The sequence below is a fragment of the Carassius auratus genome, chromosome 17, assembly GCF_003368295.1.
Source record: "Carassius auratus strain Wakin chromosome 17, ASM336829v1, whole genome shotgun sequence".
NCBI lineage: Eukaryota > Metazoa > Chordata > Actinopteri > Cypriniformes > Cyprinidae > Carassius > Carassius auratus.
The window spans coordinates 8,746,208-8,765,167 of NC_039259.1; the positions used below are offsets into that span (position 1 = coordinate 8,746,208).

General features: G+C 34.7%; 2 protein-coding genes and 1 long non-coding RNA gene across 4 annotated transcripts; 1 reads left to right on the plus strand and 2 right to left on the minus strand.

Moving 5' to 3' along the window:
• Window positions 1-19: 19 nt before the first annotated feature.
• LOC113117149 (uncharacterized) lies at window positions 20-1,500 on the plus strand. Its single transcript, XR_003294131.1, has 3 exons — window positions 20-784; window positions 867-890; window positions 1,161-1,500. It is a non-coding gene; the product is annotated as an uncharacterized LOC113117149 (long non-coding RNA).
• Window positions 783-4,602, minus strand: LOC113117147 (myelin and lymphocyte protein). The gene is made up of 5 exons (XM_026285599.1): window positions 4,236-4,602; window positions 2,648-2,812; window positions 2,066-2,185; window positions 1,698-1,736; window positions 783-1,244 (listed from the first exon to the last, which is right to left on the minus strand). Exons 1-5 carry the CDS (start codon window positions 4,341-4,343, stop codon window positions 1,179-1,181), a joined length of 498 nt encoding a protein of 165 aa, XP_026141384.1. The 5' UTR covers window positions 4,344-4,602; the 3' UTR covers window positions 783-1,178.
• Window positions 4,603-8,863: 4,261 nt separating this feature from the next.
• On the minus strand, window positions 8,864-18,598 carry nphp1 (nephronophthisis 1). Of its 2 annotated transcripts, none has more exons than XM_026285603.1 (20): window positions 17,125-18,598; window positions 16,967-17,031; window positions 16,815-16,875; window positions 16,492-16,610; window positions 16,061-16,316; window positions 15,873-15,974; window positions 15,222-15,301; window positions 15,020-15,062; window positions 14,004-14,088; window positions 13,712-13,806; window positions 12,831-12,959; window positions 12,126-12,200; window positions 11,680-11,790; window positions 11,127-11,209; window positions 10,958-11,034; window positions 10,780-10,882; window positions 10,063-10,175; window positions 9,795-9,868; window positions 9,323-9,367; window positions 8,864-9,226 (listed from the first exon to the last, which is right to left on the minus strand). In XM_026285603.1, exons 1-20 carry the CDS (start codon window positions 17,188-17,190, stop codon window positions 8,978-8,980), a joined length of 2,031 nt encoding a protein of 676 aa, XP_026141388.1. In that variant the 5' UTR covers window positions 17,191-18,598; the 3' UTR covers window positions 8,864-8,977. The 2 variants fall into 2 exon arrangements, with proteins under 2 accessions (XP_026141388.1, XP_026141389.1); XM_026285604.1 differs by having other exon boundaries at window positions 16,815-16,894.
• Window positions 18,599-18,960: the final 362 nt, after the last annotated feature.

Consider the following 18,960-nt stretch of genomic DNA (forward strand, 5'->3'; position numbering starts at 1 on the left):
ACAGGTCAGCTCAGGTGTTCGCAAATACACAGACACACTCGACTGACCAAGTGTGTGTGGAGGGGAAGATGTTTGCCCAGTGAATTAAGTTTGGGTCAAAAACAGATAGGGTAGCATAGGGTAGCAGTGTTTCAGCCTTGTATGGTGCATTTCTATAGGTGTATAGAAACAGTAAGGAGAAGGAGTGTCCCGTCTCTCTTCAAGGGCATAGTTTTGAACATTGTCGACAGCATATAAACTTAAGTAAACATGTATAGAATATGGGCAAGGTCCATATTGTAGGAATATGACTCTTGATAAATATAGTTGCATCTTTTGACTTTGTTTCTGACAAACATGTTTGACACACTCAAATAATGGACTGAGATTATGTCAAATAGATTTATATTTAAAAGGCTCGTTTCAGTTTAGGTACACAAATAATGGACTGAGATTATTTCAAATAGATTTTTTTTTTAAAAGGCTCATTTCAGATACACAATTTCAGTACAATGTTGTCGTTTGCTTTTACAGTTCAAACAAAGCTAAAACTCATAAGCATCAAATTAGACCAGAATGTCACATCAAAATCTTCTTATCAAAAATATCTAATTTTCTCTTCTAATCTATTGCAGAATTCTCTGGAATTATTTGGCCGTATGGAAGCACTGCAAACATACCTCTTCTCCTAGTTTCATACTGAGCAACTCCTCAAAAATGATCCCATGGTTGGTTGCTTGAGATAAGTGGATGTTAAAGTAGTAGATGAGTTCCATGAAGTTCTGATGGTTAGCTGCCTATTAATGTAAGGATCTGTTTCTGATACTCTGTTTATTGGTTCGAGGGTGGTGTTTTTGTGGAGTTAATCACTTAGTCTTTTATTACAGGTTTACAGACAATGACATCATCTGGTAAGTCTTTAAAAACAGCATCCAACAATCATAATACAACAAGTAACAAGAGGTAACTTTAATGTGCTGCTTGCAAAAATGAAAAAAAAAAAAAAAAAAAAAAAACTGTTCACTTAGTTATGTCAAACAACAGAAATGGTGCAATAAGATAAAATCTGTTCTGCACAGCTTTTGTAAAAATCTCTGTTGATTCGTTGTTCGTTATTTGGTTAATCTAGGGTTTGGCAGTGATGTTCTGTTGAATGAGTGTTTCCCTTTTGTGGCTTTCAGTTGGACTTCAGACATTCTTCAAGAGGACTTCCATCGGTGAGCAGAGAGGATCCAGTACAGTAATGTGACAATAAATGCCATAACCTGCAAACAAATGAAATGTATTCAAGCCTTATGCTATGCTTTAAAGTTAAATCACATAGAATAATCTCATGGTTTATGTTTGATCCAAACAAAATGTATTTTAACTGCAATGTGGCAACCAGTAAGTTTGGATGAAATTCCGGGTGACACTCTGTAATTTGCAGGCAAAAACGTGGATCTATATGCAGGGTTTTAAAAAATGAAAACAAACATAAAACAAGAACGAGGAAAGTCTAAGGAAAATAAATTTTTCATATATTTATGAAATTTATGATGGCAATAAAACATTTATATCTTTATGGTAGATGATCTTTACTTAATATCCTAATGATTTTGGCATAATAGAAATAAGATAATTTGGATGTATTGTTGGCTATTGCTACAAATATACCCATGCTACAACTTGTTTTGTGGAGTCTCAAATGTCTAAATGGTTTCTTGCTCTGGTCTTACCTGACGGACTGTAGTATTATGATGTTTTTTGCAGAGGATCTGTTGGTAAGCAAATGATGTAATATTAAATGTCTCCAAATCTCTTCCGATGAAGAAACATCTACATCTCAGAAGGCCTGAGTTTGAGTTTATAACTGTATAAATGTCTGGTTTGGTTTAGCTACCAAATCAGACATCAGGAGACAGTCCGGACTTCTGAAATAATTATTAGTGCTCCTGGACAAAATCCTTAAATATTTTTATAAACTATCCCCTTGACAGAACTTTGATTTTTTTTAAATTTATTTTATAAACAGGATGATCAGTGTAAATTGTTCTTAATAAGTATTTTGCAAAACATGTCACTAACTATGATAAATGCATCTTACCACGGCAGCAATGTCTAGCTGGTACAGTTTATCCAATCCTTGTTTTCCGATAGTGACATTAGCCAAAAGCACTGCAGCACTCAGATAAAAGAATACACTGAAGGAATGATATCCTACATCCTAAAGAGCAGAAGTTAAAGTGTATGTCATGTACAGGGTATTTCATTATGTAATACCCTTATTAAATTTAAATTAAATAAAAAAAATTCAAATTATGCATTTAGCAGACGCTTTTATCCAAAGCGACTTACAGTGGATTCAGGCTATCAATTTTTACCTATCATGTGTTCCCGGGAATCTAACCTTCAACCTTGCGCATGATAGCGCAATGCTCTACCAATTGAGCTACAGGAACAGTAAAATAATTATTATTAAATAATTAATAAAATATCATAGTCTAGGTCTACATGGTTAAATGTTGGTCTGAGAAAACAAACTAAGTACTGTAGTGGTACTAGCGATTACTATCCCAGTGCCATCCTCAGGCTGACTTAACATAGTATTTATTACCATGGTTGTCTCTGACATGGTTTTCTCCAATGACCAAAAAACATGGTAAAACCTCAAGCTTATGTTTCTTACCAAGCTAGGCCAGATGCTTTTCTGGTTTATGCCAGTAATAAATATGAAGAACCAGAGAGTGTTGATAAGGAGGCAGAAAAGTGACACAAACATCACCCAGCCCTGAGGATTTGCTTGTTCCACTTTGGTGGAGGCCACTAGTGTCCACATCAATCCACCAAATACCTGGAACAAACGAACGCACAGCAAACCTGAACACAAAGTTTCTCATATACAGACATTTCTTAATTTACTGTATAAAGACCTACAAACTCACTAGGCTCACATCATTAAACAGCTGGTTAAATTCATGGGATTGACAACAATATTTTATAAAAAATGTGAATCTCAAACTGTCCCATTCACAAAGCAGTTTGCATACTGTACTTGTGTTAATAAAATGTAAATTCTAGTGTGTCTTCCCCTTCTCATCCGGCACAGGCAGGATATTTCTGCGAGTCCTGATGCTGTTTAGCTAATTTAATGGGCGTGGCAGGAATTTCTTATGAAATGATGTCACCTGATCTGGCAGCGAGGGCTTTTCACTGCATGGAATACAGATAATGTAACTATATGGAGATTGAACTAAATAATACATTCTTGTAAAAATACTGGTTTATATAAAAATGTATTATTATTTCTTACATTAAAATTAACACAACATTCCAAAAACACACACACACACAGTGTTTAGTCATTCCCAAATTGTTTTTGGTGCAAATATTTTCTTAAAATAATTTGTTCTGGTCTTGACTTACTGGTTTCTATACTTCTCGAATTTGTTAAGTAATATTGCCTTTTCCTCATTATGTTTCATGGTTTCATGAGGGATTGTCATGTAATCTGTCCATACAGACATTTATCTATCAGCTTCTACCAAACAGAAGATAATTTACACTTAAATACCAAAGAATAGTGTAGAGCTTTATTGGACACATGGTTTGTGATTTCAACAACAAAAATTATGGGAAATGTTTTCTCTACCCTTTTTGCTATCATAACTATGCTCGGTTATAAGGTCAGAGCTCAGACAGTCTATTATTTGCATTTAACATTGTTACTCAGTTGACTCTTAAATAAAACCCGCCAACATAAAGCATTTTATTCATTTCACTGTAATTCATTTCTTTCCCAATATTCACAGTATTCAGTTTTGTATCTTGCAACTGCATGGATTTAGTGCTCTTGAAACTAAGGTTTGGCTTTTGACACAAATCCTTAGCAAGTGTCAAAACACAAAACATGCCAATTCTCCTTAAGTCTCTTAATTTAATTACATTTACAAGAACGATTTAAAAGTTGTCACAAAATGTGTCACACAAAAGTTAATCCAAAATATTTAGGAAATAACTGCCTTGACTCATCTGAATGACATTAACTGAACTGGAATCAAAATAAATAAATAAATACAGCAGTTTCACCATACACCATTTAATCTGGTAGTTAGATTTCCATCATCTCCAATGTTCCAGACTCTTGTTACACTATTCTTTTAACCCTGAGCTTTATTCTGTTTCTCATCCAAACTTTGAAACCCTCAGGATTAATTAAGGTGGTTATTAAGATAATAATGGAATGTATGATTTGATATTGCTGATTGCATACTTACAAACTCTGGAATGAAGAGAATATCAGGCATTGTGGTGAAAATCTTATAGCCACTGGGCATCATGCTCTCTGAGGAAGCCATTGTGTCTGTGGTACACGTAAAAAACATGAGATGATAGATAAACTGAGAATTTTAAACTTCTTCCTTATCTATTATGTCCCTCCCTATCCCATTTTCTGCATTATGTGCACTTCTAATTGTTCAAATATTCCTTTCCCAGACTACTTTCTGTGTTTTGTAGAACTGGTCGGATTAGATCTCAGAAAATATACATTTCCTCAATGCATTACAAATGTAAAATCTCTATAAACGGAATGTTCCAACAACAGATTACGACAATGGAATCTTCAGAAATGAAGTGTTTCTCAGTGCATTTACACAATATCCTTGTATGGTGAAAAAAAAAAGAGAATGAACACTGATATATATGAACACTATATATATATATTTTAGATTAACTTTAAACTACATGGAGACAACATTGTAATTTTAGCAGTTGGGAAATGGATGTTGGCTTCTTTTGTATTCACATTTATACATCCACAATTTATATAATTTATATAACATAATAAAAGCATGAGAGCTGTCTAGCTGCCACAGGACATAATACAAAGCCAGATTTATAACATCATCAACTTCAGGAAGTGTGATGTGATTTTGACTCGATACAGGAAAATGTTGGGAGCCATATTAGAAAAAAAAATTGTTTTCTGTTTATTTCTGTAATTTAAGTTCATGCAGTAAATGTTTGTATGACTGTAAGGTTGCAGATTTGCATATCGTATATTCAGACTGAGATGGTGTACAAAATGCATACTAACTCAAACGGCAAAGTCTGAACCTAACCCCTTCAATTTTAACCACTTAGGGTACATTAACTTCTGTCCCTCATTTTCAACATGCATTTCTTTTTTACAGCTTAGTGTTTGACATTCATTTTTGTTTCTGCAGCTAGAACAGCACAAATAAGAAGTTACTCTGCAGCACAATGGTAACCGCAAAAGCTCGAGCACAACAAAAACTCTTTTAAATGTCAAACATAACTGAACATTAAACATTATCTGGTCTTTCCCGGCACTTACAAACCTGTATAACAACACTTTATTTCAATGTTTACTCTCCTAAAGCAAGCCCTATGCAAAGCATGCTGGAAACTAAAGAGTGCACCTACCAGTTTCAGTTAATACAACAATAATGATTCCAAAACAAATGGTTTAAGAAACCTTAAGTTTTACATTTATTTGAATGGATTGAATACAATGGAATTAAATTAGGACAAAATGAGTTTCTGTAGCTCATTTTAATCATTTTTTTTATAGATCTAATCTGAATGGTTGACTATGTAACTATTAAGGATACTGAAAAAGATTTGTTTAATGCACTTTAAGTTTAAAGTTAACTCAAAATCTATGAGCAGATTTTTTTATGACACTGTTGCTCAGAGGGAAAATACATTAGGAGCAGTGCATTTGGGGTGGGGGGGGGGGAGCCTATGAGTGAATTGAAAAAATGAAGAAATAAAATGAACTCCCTTCAGGTGCTTGTGTCCCGGATAGAAATATTTACTATGTGGAAACAATTCATGTGAATGTTTAACCATCAGATTCAGGGAGCTCATTTAACACCAGAGCCTGTTAAACATCCAGCAGCAGGCTTGTGTGTGTGTGTGTGTGTGTGTTTGTGCATGGTAAATATGTGTTTCACTGATAGAATGTAAGGTTTCACTGACTTTTGCAATCCCATCTTTGTGGTCCACATCAGCTGAATAGGGAGAGAGATTTCTGTAAACACACACACACACACACACACACAAACACAAACACTCTCTCTCTTTCCCCAGGGTGAGAGGCTGTGTGTCGGACAGATCGACTCTTACAGAAACTTACCTTTGTCTGAGTGGCTGGTGGATCTGGTGTCTGATGAAGACACACACATACACACACCTGGTTGCTCATGGGAACACTCATAGTGCTGCACAGCTCCAAACAATGCCTGTTTTTTTCTCTTCTGATCTGGTTACCTAAGGTAACAATGACATACATTTTTTATAAACAATGTTTTTCTTTTGCTTCTGGTAGCCAAGGTTCAGCATCACTACTATGTAAATAATAGGACATTTAATCAATTAAAACATTGAATTGAATTAATTACAATATGATGGGCAATATATTTGTGAAGATATCTTGAATACATTAGTTTGGCAGACGAATTGAATTGATACAGGCCGAATTTATACAGGCTGCACTTTTTATTCTACTGGAGCTTCTTTTCTTCACTTTTGTTTTTTCTCAGCATTTTAGTCCATGAGTATAATTTTTTTTTATATGGAAGTCAGTTTATATAAAAAAGTAATTATGAAAGTAAAAAGGTATATGTAAAATTTAATTAAAAATAATCATATTGTGAGTGGTAAATTCTAAAAGGTACACTAAAGTTATACCTTTTCAGTAAAGATGTAGACATTTTCTTCAACTCTAAAATAAAACACAAAGCAATGCATTATTCAAAATATGTGTAAACTTCAACACAGAATTTTTTTTTTAAATTTACAATACATTGGAAAGTATTTTTACAGTCCTTTAGTAGAGTGCAGCTTTGAGAAATATTATCAAATTGTTATATGAAATCGCTATCACAAGAAAATATGTTACAATTAGTCAACAATGTCCAATGACTATTATTATTATTTTCTCTGATGTCGAATTTGGCTTTCATTTTAAAAAGGTAAAAAGCATTTTACACATTGGTAATTATGCTGAATAAAAATGAACAGCCCTAGAAAACAGTATAAGATGGCTCATATTTAAATAATAATAATAATAATAATAAAATGAAGCTAAAAGGTAGCTATGCTTACGGAGGGTGGAATTCGAACAGGTTAATATTAAAAGATGATTCAGTCCAAAGGAGGGATGACCTCTTAACTCGGTGACCTTGAGCAAATTTAACTGCTTCACGGAGATCGAACTTGCAAATGCACAATAATGCATTTTGCTGAGGGTTGAGGAATTGCGCATGCATCCTATTACAAAGTTCACACAATTGAGACTTTACACAATTTCTCTTTAAATTCATCTGTAATTAAAATAAAGTGTTAACTCGTATAATTATGGTATCTTAAACATCTATTGTGTCTGTCCATACAGACAGAGTGTGTGTGTGTGTGTGTGTGTGTGTGTGTGTGTGTGTGCTGACTTTGGGCTCCAATGCTTTTCTGTCACCACAGCAGCAGGTCACCCGGGCGTGTCATCTTACTAACTCAGGTTTCCTGTTTGGTGGTGAAATATGAACGGTCTGGAATCCCACCCCATCAGACAGGCCCGAGATACATACGTAAATACTCACATTTCCCCCCCCAAAAAACTGTCGAAGATGTTTACTCATCCTATGACAGCTCATTAAAAGCTGGAAGACTAAATTATTTTACAGTTAACTGTCAGTTATGACTGGATGAGCATAGAGCTGCCAGGGAAGAAACTCTATGCTTACGGAGGGTGGAATTCGAACAGGTTAATATTAAAAGATGGAATGTTGTCAAACCAGTCCTCTATTATTTCTCTGTAAACACTGGGAGTGTGGAGACATAAACCTGCAGAGGAAAATATTTTCCTGGTCACCTTTTTTCAGCACACACAGAAAGACAGTTTTAGCATTATGAATCATTCAATTTAATATTATATATAGTTTTTTTTTATCCATATCTTTTTCAATTTAAGATTATGTATGGAATATAACAGAAAATCTATTAGATAAATGCTTTTTTTTTGGGTGAACTACTCTTTTAAGGCACAAATAGTGGTGATAGACATTAGCATGTTGCTAAGCTAACCACTCAAAAACATGTCCCACATAAATATTGAGTAAAATATTCAAATTTTAGTTAAACCTAACTATTTTTATCTGAATATATAACACATTTCTCTTGTTGCAGTGCTTTCTGAGCTTGTACAATGTTAGCTACTTTTGCTAGTGGCTTGACTGTAGTTTAGCTTCTGATTGCAAGTAGTTTGTAAACCATATTGATTAACCACTATTTGGATATTGGGGGAACGTATCCTCTCAGTATCTACAGTTTTGTGGTGGCAGCACTATTCGTGATTCACAATAGAGTGAATACAGCACAGAAATATGTTATGGGTGAGCAGCTAACTTATATAATGCACTATAAGAAGATTAAACATTCAGTTGGCATGTTATTCTCTTTACAACAGCAATTCAGAATAGTTCATGCTGATTCATGTCTGCATCTTCATAAGCATCTGACACACCTCAGGATGGCTGTGTGAGGCAGTGTGTCAGACATGGAAAGAATAGGAATAGGTTTTGAATGTTGGACTTGCTTTAAAGGAGTGGAATATGTTTAAATAGGAGGCTTGTATTAAAGACAGAGGTGGGTACTTCAACCATGTAGTTATGAGTGTGAGAAAATAAATGAGAGAAAGAAAGAGGGAGGAGTTGTATTTAGGAGGTGTGGTACTTAAAAATAGACCATTATTTAAGGTACGGCCTGTCATAGGATGCTTTGCAAACAGATGGACGGAGAAAACAATCACACGCACAAATGCTGTATGCACAGTATGGCATGATTTCCCCATCTGCATAACTGTGAATAAGCTTTCAGGGCAGGGTATGAGAGATTAAACAGTTTTATTTATACGTTTAGTAGCTAAATTTTCATTTTTAAAAGACTAAAAAATACAATCAAATATTTTGGGAGGACCATTATACATCAGTCGCTAGACTCAGTGCTGGGCACTGCTGATGAGGTCATAGGAGACCTGTGTGATGTCAAAGGCTTGATGTGAAGATTGAGAGGAAAGCAGAGTCTCCACTGAGGTTTTTTGGGAAGGGCTGTAGATAATACGAGCACGCTGAGATTCCACTTCCTCATCTGCCCAGCAGGGAGCAGGCATCTCCGCAGAGTACAACAATGGAAACACGCTTCCCATATAAACGCTCACAAACATCTGCTTCAACACATTAATATCCCTCTGAAATACACAGAGACACACATTGCATGTAAACAGAATGAATGAAAACATTAAAACAATACTGTGGCAGTCGTGTTACGCTCACACACACTGTACCTTATCAGATCTTCTCAGGTTACTCTCTGATTCAGTCCATGATTTCTGTAAAACAGAAACAGTTTAAGTTCAGTACTTTTGATAACATCTACCCCATTTATAACATTATACCCCCATGTATATTTTTGCTATATTTTTGTACCCAGAAGTTAATTTAAACAGACAAAAGTTAAAACCCTCCTTGGCTATGTTCTCAACTGTTAAATCATTTAAAATATTTTTAACAGTAATTAATTTTATATTTAAATGAAATAATTAAGAATTAATTTAACATTTAATAATTTCAAAAATAATCTTATATTTAATAATATTATCATCTTTAATAAATTATAAAAATGCTAAACTTTTCTTTTAAAGGAAGGGTTCAGGTACAGGGTAACTATTCTTATTTTTATATATATAGAAACAAAAATAGTAATTACTAAATAAGAAAGCGGCAAGTAAAAGTGTTCGTCTATTTAACCAGTCTCACCCTAAATGCATCCATCAGGTCTGGCTGATCTAGAACATCAGGGAAAGATGCTAGAACCGAGCTGCAGATCAGATCTAGGTAGAACACAGAGCCAAGCGATTTACATTCACTTTTACATTCTCATTTACATTTATGTTTTAAATTTACATTTGCTATTTAAAAATAAACTGTATATAGTGTTGTGATAGAAACCTCTTATGCACATTAGATACACATCAAGCACTAAGAAAAAAAACTAAGAAGATCTAATGAAATGTGTGTGTGATACCTGCATTATACATGGTGACTCTGTCCAGTAAAAGAGCATCAGCGAGTATTTGCCTGTATGTTGCCAAGAGATGTACTGTGGACAGACTTCCTACTATAGTGTCAGGCAGCAGACTTAAGAAACATTAAGGAAAACAATATTTAGTAACAAGACCGTATTTGCTTTTTCATGAACATTTATAAAAAAAAAAACACTGTGGAACCCTAGAGTTGACAATGGAAATCTAAGCAACCATTCAAAAGTTTTGGAACATTATATATATAGCAAGAAAGCATTCAATTGCTCCAAAATGAGAAACATTACAAAAGATTTTTATTTCAAATAAATGCTCTTCCTTCAAAGCTTCTATTCATCGAGGAATCCAGCAAAAATGTGTCATAAAAATTTAGCAGCATAACTGTCTTCATCTTTGAGAATAATACAAAATATTCTTTGAGCAGCAAATCAGTGCATTAGAATGATTTCTGAATGATCATGAGACAATGAATAATAACATTAATGTAACAATAATAAATTACATTTAAAAATAAAGTTATTTATTTTGAATTGTAATAATATTTCAATAATAATAATAAATAATATTTTTTTGTTGTATTTGTTCAAATAAATACAGCTTTGGTGAGCATAATAGATTTTACCAAAACATTAAAAGAATCATACTGACCCACATGTTTAACCATTAATGTACTGTAAACTCTAGAGTGTATGCATTCTTACTTCAGAAGCTCTCTGCTGCGTGTGTTTACTGATTTGAGCTTAACAACGAGTTTAGGGATCTTCCTGGACAGCAACATCTGCTGAAACACACCGGTAGGATATCCTGAGGACAGAACAGAAGAGATGAGTTTGTGTGTGTGCATGTGTGTGTATGTGTATTTTTGTAAGTAAATGTTACCTCTTTTGGTAGATGTGGTATCCATGTCACTATCTTTCTCAAATGGTGTGCCACCATGAACAGTGAGCTCTTGTGTCCTACACACACATGCATATAGTTTGTAAGTATGTAAGGAAAAAATATATCAGCTATGCATCTATCATATTCTAATAAGTGAATTAGTGTGTACCGTAGAGCAATGGGGGCTCCACTTTCATCAAACAGTTTAAGGAACGCCCAGCCACAGCTAAGGTCTCCTCTCTCCCCTGTGGACTGAAAGAGAGCACAAACATTTTTACCAAAGAAATCTGTTACTCCTGCGCAAGACGATTTTTGCTGGATACCGAAGGAAACCTTGTGAATAGAATTGTCATCATATACTAAATCATTTACAGTTGTTCCAAAAATTAAGATATACAATGGAACTCCAATGAACTCCAGTGCTGTTCCCAATGTTACTCAAAATATTGTCTTTTGTGTTTCACAGAAAAATGTTATCCTTACATGTTTGCAATGACTCCAGAGTGAGCAAATGACAGAGTTTTCTTTTTTGAGTGAAGTATACATTTAATAGAGATCATTGTGTGTGTTTATGGAAATATGTGAGAGGTTAAAAGATAAGTGCTCTTTTGTCTTTCTAAGGTTAGATGAAGGTCGTATGTCCTCTGTGATCAGAGTGGGGTGGTACTGTGATATGATTGTTTAAACGATAAGAATTTTTATTGCAAGAAATAGTTGCTCACATTCCTTATGTAGGTCACACCCAGTTCAAACAGAATTCCAAGATCAGGAGATTCAGAATCACAACGCAGGAAACAGTCTCCATCCAGCAGACAGGGCAGCATTCCAGTCATCTGCAATACACACACAGGGAAAAATACAGATTAATAGGATAAATGGTTACATTACATAAAATGATATTACAGTAAGTTGAGAAACTGGTGAACATTCTGTATTTTTAATTACAAATTATATTATCAGCATCACAATTTGTGATATGTCTACAGTGCAAAATCTTAAATATTTTATTCAATCTAAATAACAAAATGTATTTGTTTCAAAATTTCAAAATCTTCTTAAGACTTATTTTTTTTCTAGGTTTAAATTAGATTTCAAATTCCAGATGTTTAATGTGCCCTCAGTCTTTTGTACATGCGTTTGCACGTGTTTAAGTGTAGCTTAGTCTTACCCGTGGAGAAAAGCTCCAGGTCTTTGGGCTCTTCGAGTTGTAAGTGGCTCTGACAGTGTGAATGTTACTCAAAACCTGACAAGGAAAAATGTAAAGTAAACTTAAAAGGTGAACAATGAGTGAGAGAGAAACAATGGCACCGTGTACACTGCATTTGTCTCACATGGCACCTGATTAAAATTAATGTTGGGAAGACAAATGGGTTTTGAATGTGTGTTAGAATTGTCCTGCCGTTTACAATGACTTAAGTGACTTATTATCATTAAACAATAAACATGCACTGAAACACTTCTTGGTTCTCTCCTAAATATAAAATTCCTGACAATTAGTAATCAAACATAATTAATGTCCACGGTGTGCAGAAAAAAATCCAAAGTTGTGAAAGACAAATATCCTAGAGAAACCAGGTAATGATTGAACTGTTAACACTCAAGACTCAAATATGCCGTAGTATTAGTTGCAACTGTATTAATTCAAGCACACCAACTGTTAATCCTATGATGCTTTGTTATTTGTTTTAGGTTTTAAATGGTTCCACCCCGATTACTGTTCCACATGAGCAACACTTAATTTCAGAATCGAATCAGAAATCATTAACTAATGCTTTCAACTAAACATTTGTATGCAAATCTCTCTCTTTTAAGATCGTAAAGGGGCAATAATTCTGGTTGTAGGTGCAACATTGTGTGTGTGTGTGTGTGTTACCTGGGTTCCGTTAAATGCACAGAGCCGAACGTGCCTGCTGAGCACCTGTAACCCGACCCCGGGGGGTGGGATCATTCGACAGCTCCACAGGGTCAGGGTTAAACTCACTCTAGATGGCCGGCCGTGAACCTGGGCAAACACACATTCTTTCTTTCTTTATAAACTACTGATCAAATGTTTCGAATAATTAAGATTTTTTTTTTATGTTTTTGAAAGAAGTTTCTTATGCTCACCAAGGATGGATTTATTTGAAATGTTATTGAAATTTAAAAATAACCATTTCCATCATTTCTATTTCTAAACTGTATTCTTCAGTGTCACATGATCCTTCAGAAATCATTCGAATATGCTGAATTGCTGCTCTATTATTTTTGGTGCTCAATTATTAATCATGGTTCTTCTTATTTTACTATAAATGTAAATATATGGTGTCTTAATATTTTAATGGAAAATGTGTTTTTTTTATTCAGGATTCTTTGATGAATAGAAAGTTCAAAAGAACAGAAATGATTTGAAATAGAAGTCTTTATTTTTTACATTATACCTGTATTTACCATTTCTTTTTGAACAGTTTAATGTGTACTTGCTGAATAAATCGGATCATGGTTTCCATATTAGAATGATTTTCGAAGGATCATGTGACACTGAAGACTGGAGTAACGGCTGTTGAAAAATGTAAAACATTTTAAAATGTTTAATTGTGGTTACTAATTGTAATTAAACTTCATAATATTAGTGTTTGTACTGTTTGTTGGTTTTTCAAACAAATTCAGGAATTTTTTTTTTACATTTAAAAAATATATTTTCTATATATTATATTTGTGATTATTGTTATTAAAATCTAAGTGAATGCAAGTAGTGTGCGCTTTGCAGTTAGGCACCTTGCCTGTGTCTGGGTCCATATGAAGATCTTTAAAGGACAGTTGTGACTGGCTAAGCTTGGGCTGAATGAAGTGACTTGCTCTATAAGATCTCCCTGCTTGGCGCAAACACAAAACACGAAAGGTATACATATGATACAACTGTAATATAAATTTATAAAATCAGATTTTTAACCAGAAATGTAATGTAAAACAAATCAAATAAACTGGCATTTTAGGTAACAGAGCTCTTTAAAGACTGAAAATGGCATTTCATCTATAGGTTTTGAAAAATATAGGGACAGGTGGTGACCTTCCTCTAGGAGTCTGGAGAGAGTGGAGGGTCTGAAGCCTGGTGGGATGGCACCCATTGCTGAAAGCACATCAGTAGCATCTATCTGCAGAAACAACACACAAGCACATTTCACTATGTGAGGGTGCTAGTTAAAAAGTAATGGTAATGTGTGTTATAATTATTGATTTTGATTATTAAAGGGATAGTTCACCACAAAAATGTTAATTCGGTCATCATTTACTCCAGTTGTTTAAACCCTGTATGACTTTCTTTCTTCCGTTGAAAATATTTCATAAGACCAATTTAAAAAAACAAACATTTTTATTGAATTGTTGGCCTTCTACAAAGTATGTTCATTTACTGTACATGTACTCAATACTTGGTAGGGGCTCCTTTTGCTTAAATTACTGCCTCGACTCTGCGTGGCATGGAGGTGATCAGTTTGTGACACTGCTGAGATGGTATGGAAGCCCAGGTTTCTTTGACAGTGGCCTTCAGCTCATCTGCATTGTTTGGTCTGTTTTTAATTTTCTCTTGACAATACCCCATAGATTATTGCAGTTTGCTGGCAAGTCAAGCACACCAAGACCGTGGTCATTTAACCAACAGGTGCCAAATCCTCCTGGAAAATGAAATCAGCATCTTCAAAAAGCTGGTCAGCAGAAGGAAACATCAAGTGTTCCAAAATTTCTTGGTAAACGGGTGTAGTTACTTTGGTTTTCAGAAAACACAATGGACCAACACCAGCAGATGACACTGCACCCCAAATCATCTCAGACTGTGGATACTTAACACTGGACTTCAAGCAACTTGGGAGTTTCCCAATTTGAATTGAATTACCGAAATAACTGAACTTTTCCATAACATTCTAATTTATTGAGATGCACCTGTATTTGCTTACCAAAATTTATCTTCAAAAAATAAAATAAAAAAAGACATTTATAAAGGTTTGGAATATCATGAGGGTGAATAAATGATGACATAACTTTCAATTTTGAGTGAACTAAGGGTGTAATTATCTACATAGCATATACCTCGGTAACAGCCTTCCGCACTGTGTTCCAATTGGATGTTTTGCTGGTTGGACAAGAGACAGTATTTGATCATTTTCTTTAGTAAATACTGCATATTAACTTAATCTGTTTAATTCCTTTCAACTTCAGAACTGTGAGCTTTATTATCCTCAACAAAATATGAAAACAATGCTTCCATCTAGTGGAGAGAGAGGAATATCACCTGGACTCCTCCTCTTCCTCTTCACTCTCCCCCTCATCCACATCTTCATCCTTTCTCTCACTATCCTGTGGAGAAGACGGCTGAAAATACACAGTTAAGGTACATTTACAGATACAATTTATCCATGTTAAAGATCTACATACAGATTCCCAACTGATTGCAAATTAGTTGTATTATAAACAAATTACCTGTTCTCTTTTTTGTTTTTTTTTTCATTGAAGAGTTTATTTTTGTATATTTATAAAAGTGCACAGCCTACACCAGTCCAGACTTGCTCTGGAATATGATTTAGACAATGTAAAAGTATAAAATAAAGATACATTATATGCATAATTTGAAAATGTTAATCAAACCATAATACTGTAAAACATTATTAAAGCAGTAAACTACAGGAAAACAGTGTTTAAATGAAAGGAGTATTTAAATGTTTTTCCTCCAATCTTTATGTCAAAATATACTCTACAAAATGATCTAACTTGTGCATATAAAAAGCTAAAGTGACAAAAGACAAAAATTAGGATTTTGATTTAGTTTTGTCTAAACCATTTATGGCTTTCCCCAATAATAAAAGAACTGTTTACTTAAATGTTATCAAACATTTACACTGTGCATGTAAATGCAATCACCGAGTGCCTGTAATATTATACGCACCTTCAGGAAGGTTTTGGGCACCAGGCCCGTCTGACCTCTTGAGTTTTGAGCCAGCCACCATCCATCCTTATTCTTAGAGAGAACTTCCAAACCCTCTCCTTTCTGAAACAACACAAAAAAAGACAAATTGCTCGGTGCAAGAAAATAAACTGAATTCAACACATAAAATAAAATGTTATGACTGTGACCTGGATGCTGAGGTCCCCTTCTTCCTCTCCCTTAAATGCACTGAGAGCAATGTAGGAGACAGATCCCTGTCCTGAGGCAGTTGGACTGATATCCTCATCACCACTGTCCGCATTATCATCATCATCATCATTGTCATTGTCATAATTATCCTTTACTTCTTCTTCCGCATCTTCATCCTCAGAGCTCACATCTTCTTCATCACTATTTTCCTCCTCGTTCTCCTGATCTCTCTGGGACGAACTAGGTCCAGCCATCCTACGTTGCCAAGAAAAAACAAAGGTATTACATTTTTACATTTTATATAAATGATTTCATATGGATAAAAGCTGATATAAAATGGCTTGATGGTTTGTTTGAATGCATGATAAAGTCTCTGGGATCTGTGCTGGTCAGGTGAGTAAGATTTGTTTGAATGAGTGAGGTTCCATACTCATCATGAGGCTTTAGCTGAACAGCTAGAGACTGTAGACGCTCATATAAAGTCAGCAAACGCTTCTCCTCTTCTCTCTTACACTGGTCATAATTCCCCACTGGAGCCAGCTCATCTGCCTGCACACATGGAATTCAGCATAATAATAGCAGGATCTAACATGATACATTTGTATAGGGTTCAGTAAACGTTCATCAAAAAAAAAAAAAAAAAAAAAAAAAATTATATGTATGTATTTATTTCTGAAATATATAAAAATATTAAATATTTTTTAGTTTATGTTAGCTGAAGTAACAATACCAATACAGAGACATAAACATTACTTTAGATAATTTCTTCAGAGTCTTCATAATTTCCTCCACTGCGCGCTGTAACTCTTTGCACCTGAAATGCAACACAAAAACTATGCGCTGTTTAACCTAGCTGATGTAACGTAGAGACGTTCAAAAACAAAACAGATGGAAGACGTCTATACCTCTCCAAGGTCTCTGTCCTGTCAGACGCATCCGGTTCTGCAGCATGCTGCACTAAAGCGTCCACCTACAGGACAGATAATAGTTTAATATCAAAGCGCGCACCAGATGAGGAAAAACATTTCATTCGATCAATTAAATGTATTTATTTATTACCAACCTTTCTCTTGATGTCATCCGTTTCTCTTTGGACTGTCTGAAGTGGTCCTCTCCTTTTCGGAGGCATCTTCTATTCGTCTTCAACACCAAATTTGATCATGTACGGTATTTTGAATGTGTGATTTAAAGAAACGTCCCAGTCGTGCTCAGATTTAATAAAACAGAAAGCATCGGAGGCGCCATGACAGACGCTCCGGATAATGTTGCTAAGATACTTTTTACGCGTCGCTGTTATTACATCATCACTGCGCGCGAGATTCATTAGAGAGCATAGCATAGATATGTTTATGTTATATCTATGGCACTTACAAGTGCAAACTCATCTATGAAAATTTATTTGTGAATTTTTTTAACCATATGGTTTTATTTGGTCAACTGCTTGTTCATAGAGGAATTCGGCTAATATAGAACACATTTTTTATGTTTTTAACTAAACTTCAATTGACTCCAATATTTTTTTCATGTACCATTTGCTATGCAGTTGTTGATAATGTAAGAGTTTTTTTTTTTAAATGCAGACATTTGTTTATTTATTTTAGTTTGTAGTTTCGTCCGGACGTATTCAGTAACTTGTTATATGTTGAATATATAAGATATCTTAGTTCCTGCGACGCAGTTTTGTTATGATAGAAAGCCCATTCATTTCCGTTTTGGGTTGTGACTGTAATCTGGTAAAATAAGTTTCTTGGAAAGTACTTCTAAGTAAATAAAAGTTGCATACAGAGAAAATAAAACTTTAAATCAGGGACCCCAACATATTTGACAAATTATATAATCCAAGTTTCTTTTGAGATCCACATTTGAATACACAAATCTGTAAATTCCAGTTCTAAAAAAAAATCTTTCAAACTTGTGTTGAAGTCATAAAAACTTCCCTTTTCATTATAAATATGCCAAGATGTCTTAAAAGCACATTCCCCGATTTAAAGTCCTGTCATTTAATGAATAGGACATACACACTGTTGTTCACAGTTTACTTTTGTTGGATTAAACCTGAGCTCAATGGCACAACAATAATGTGCAGATTACTTTTTATATCAACGAGTCAACGGTTAATAAAATATCATTTATTCAAAATGACAAAGTAAAGGAACAGACATGGTAATATGATTTATGGCTTGAACAAACATTACCCTCTCAGGCTCAAATTAAGTTTTAGTAACTTAGTAACTTTAGAAACCTTTAGTAAAGTTTTTAGTACTCCAGATACATAAAATATGTGTCTGGAGTAATAAGGTTTCTAGTTACTTTACTGTTGCAAATCTGCAACGCCTGCCTTGAGAGGGTTAATGAAAAAAAAATCTTACAAATACAAAATTCTGAGTTTTTAAAGTCCTTAAGTTAGTTGTATTGCTTTGCTCCAGTCTGTAGATTTTGTCTCCGATCCAAGGTTGAAAGCCTGATCCTTCTGAGAGCTGTTGTTATGGACTCCTCAATCTGTTTGTACACCAGGAATACTCCATCAGACCGAGGCACTAAAAAGTGAAAGAGCTGTTAGACTGGTTATTGCGTCAAACAAAAACCATTTAGGCTACTCCAAGTACAAAAATGAAATTATAAGTAGGCTACACATGTCTCACCAGGTCGGTTGCGTGATGTATTGGTAAGCGTCATGACAGGTCTAGCTTCTTCTGTGTTTCTGCGAGCTTGTCCTGTAACCTCTTTTTCCGCCAGTCCAAGAACCTTCTTCGCATCCTATTTGCCTGCCAGCCGGCGATAAAACCGGCTGCAAACGAAGCGACTATAGCGACCTGTAACGTCCTCTCCGACACTTCGGCCATGTTCACCTCCGTTTGAGTGAAATAGAAGTCGCATCACGTGACTTGGGCGTAACCGG

Bases quoted from the DNA above. Each gene is read 5' to 3' on its own strand.
- LOC113117147 (XM_026285599.1), bottom strand. From the start codon at position 4,343: ATGTTTTTTACGTGTACCACAGACACAATGGCTTCCTCAGAGAGCATG. The intron at 2,186-2,647 runs GTAAGAAACATA...TCTGCTCTTTAG, and splicing joins AAAGCATCTGGCCTAGCTTG to GATGTAGGATATCATTCCTT. The intron at 1,737-2,065 runs GTAAGATGCATT...GCTTACCAACAG, and splicing joins AGCTAGACATTGCTGCCGTG to ATCCTCTGCAAAAAACATCA.
- nphp1 (XM_026285603.1), bottom strand. From the start codon at position 17,190: ATGCCTCCGAAAAGGAGAGGACCACTTCAGACAGTCCAAAGAGAAACG. The intron at 13,807-14,003 runs GTCACCACCTGT...TGCGCCAAGCAG, and splicing joins CTCCAGACTCCTAGAGGAAG to GGAGATCTTATAGAGCAAGT. The intron at 10,883-10,957 runs GTAACATTTACT...TTCTGTCCTCAG, and splicing joins TACCACATCTACCAAAAGAG to GATATCCTACCGGTGTGTTT.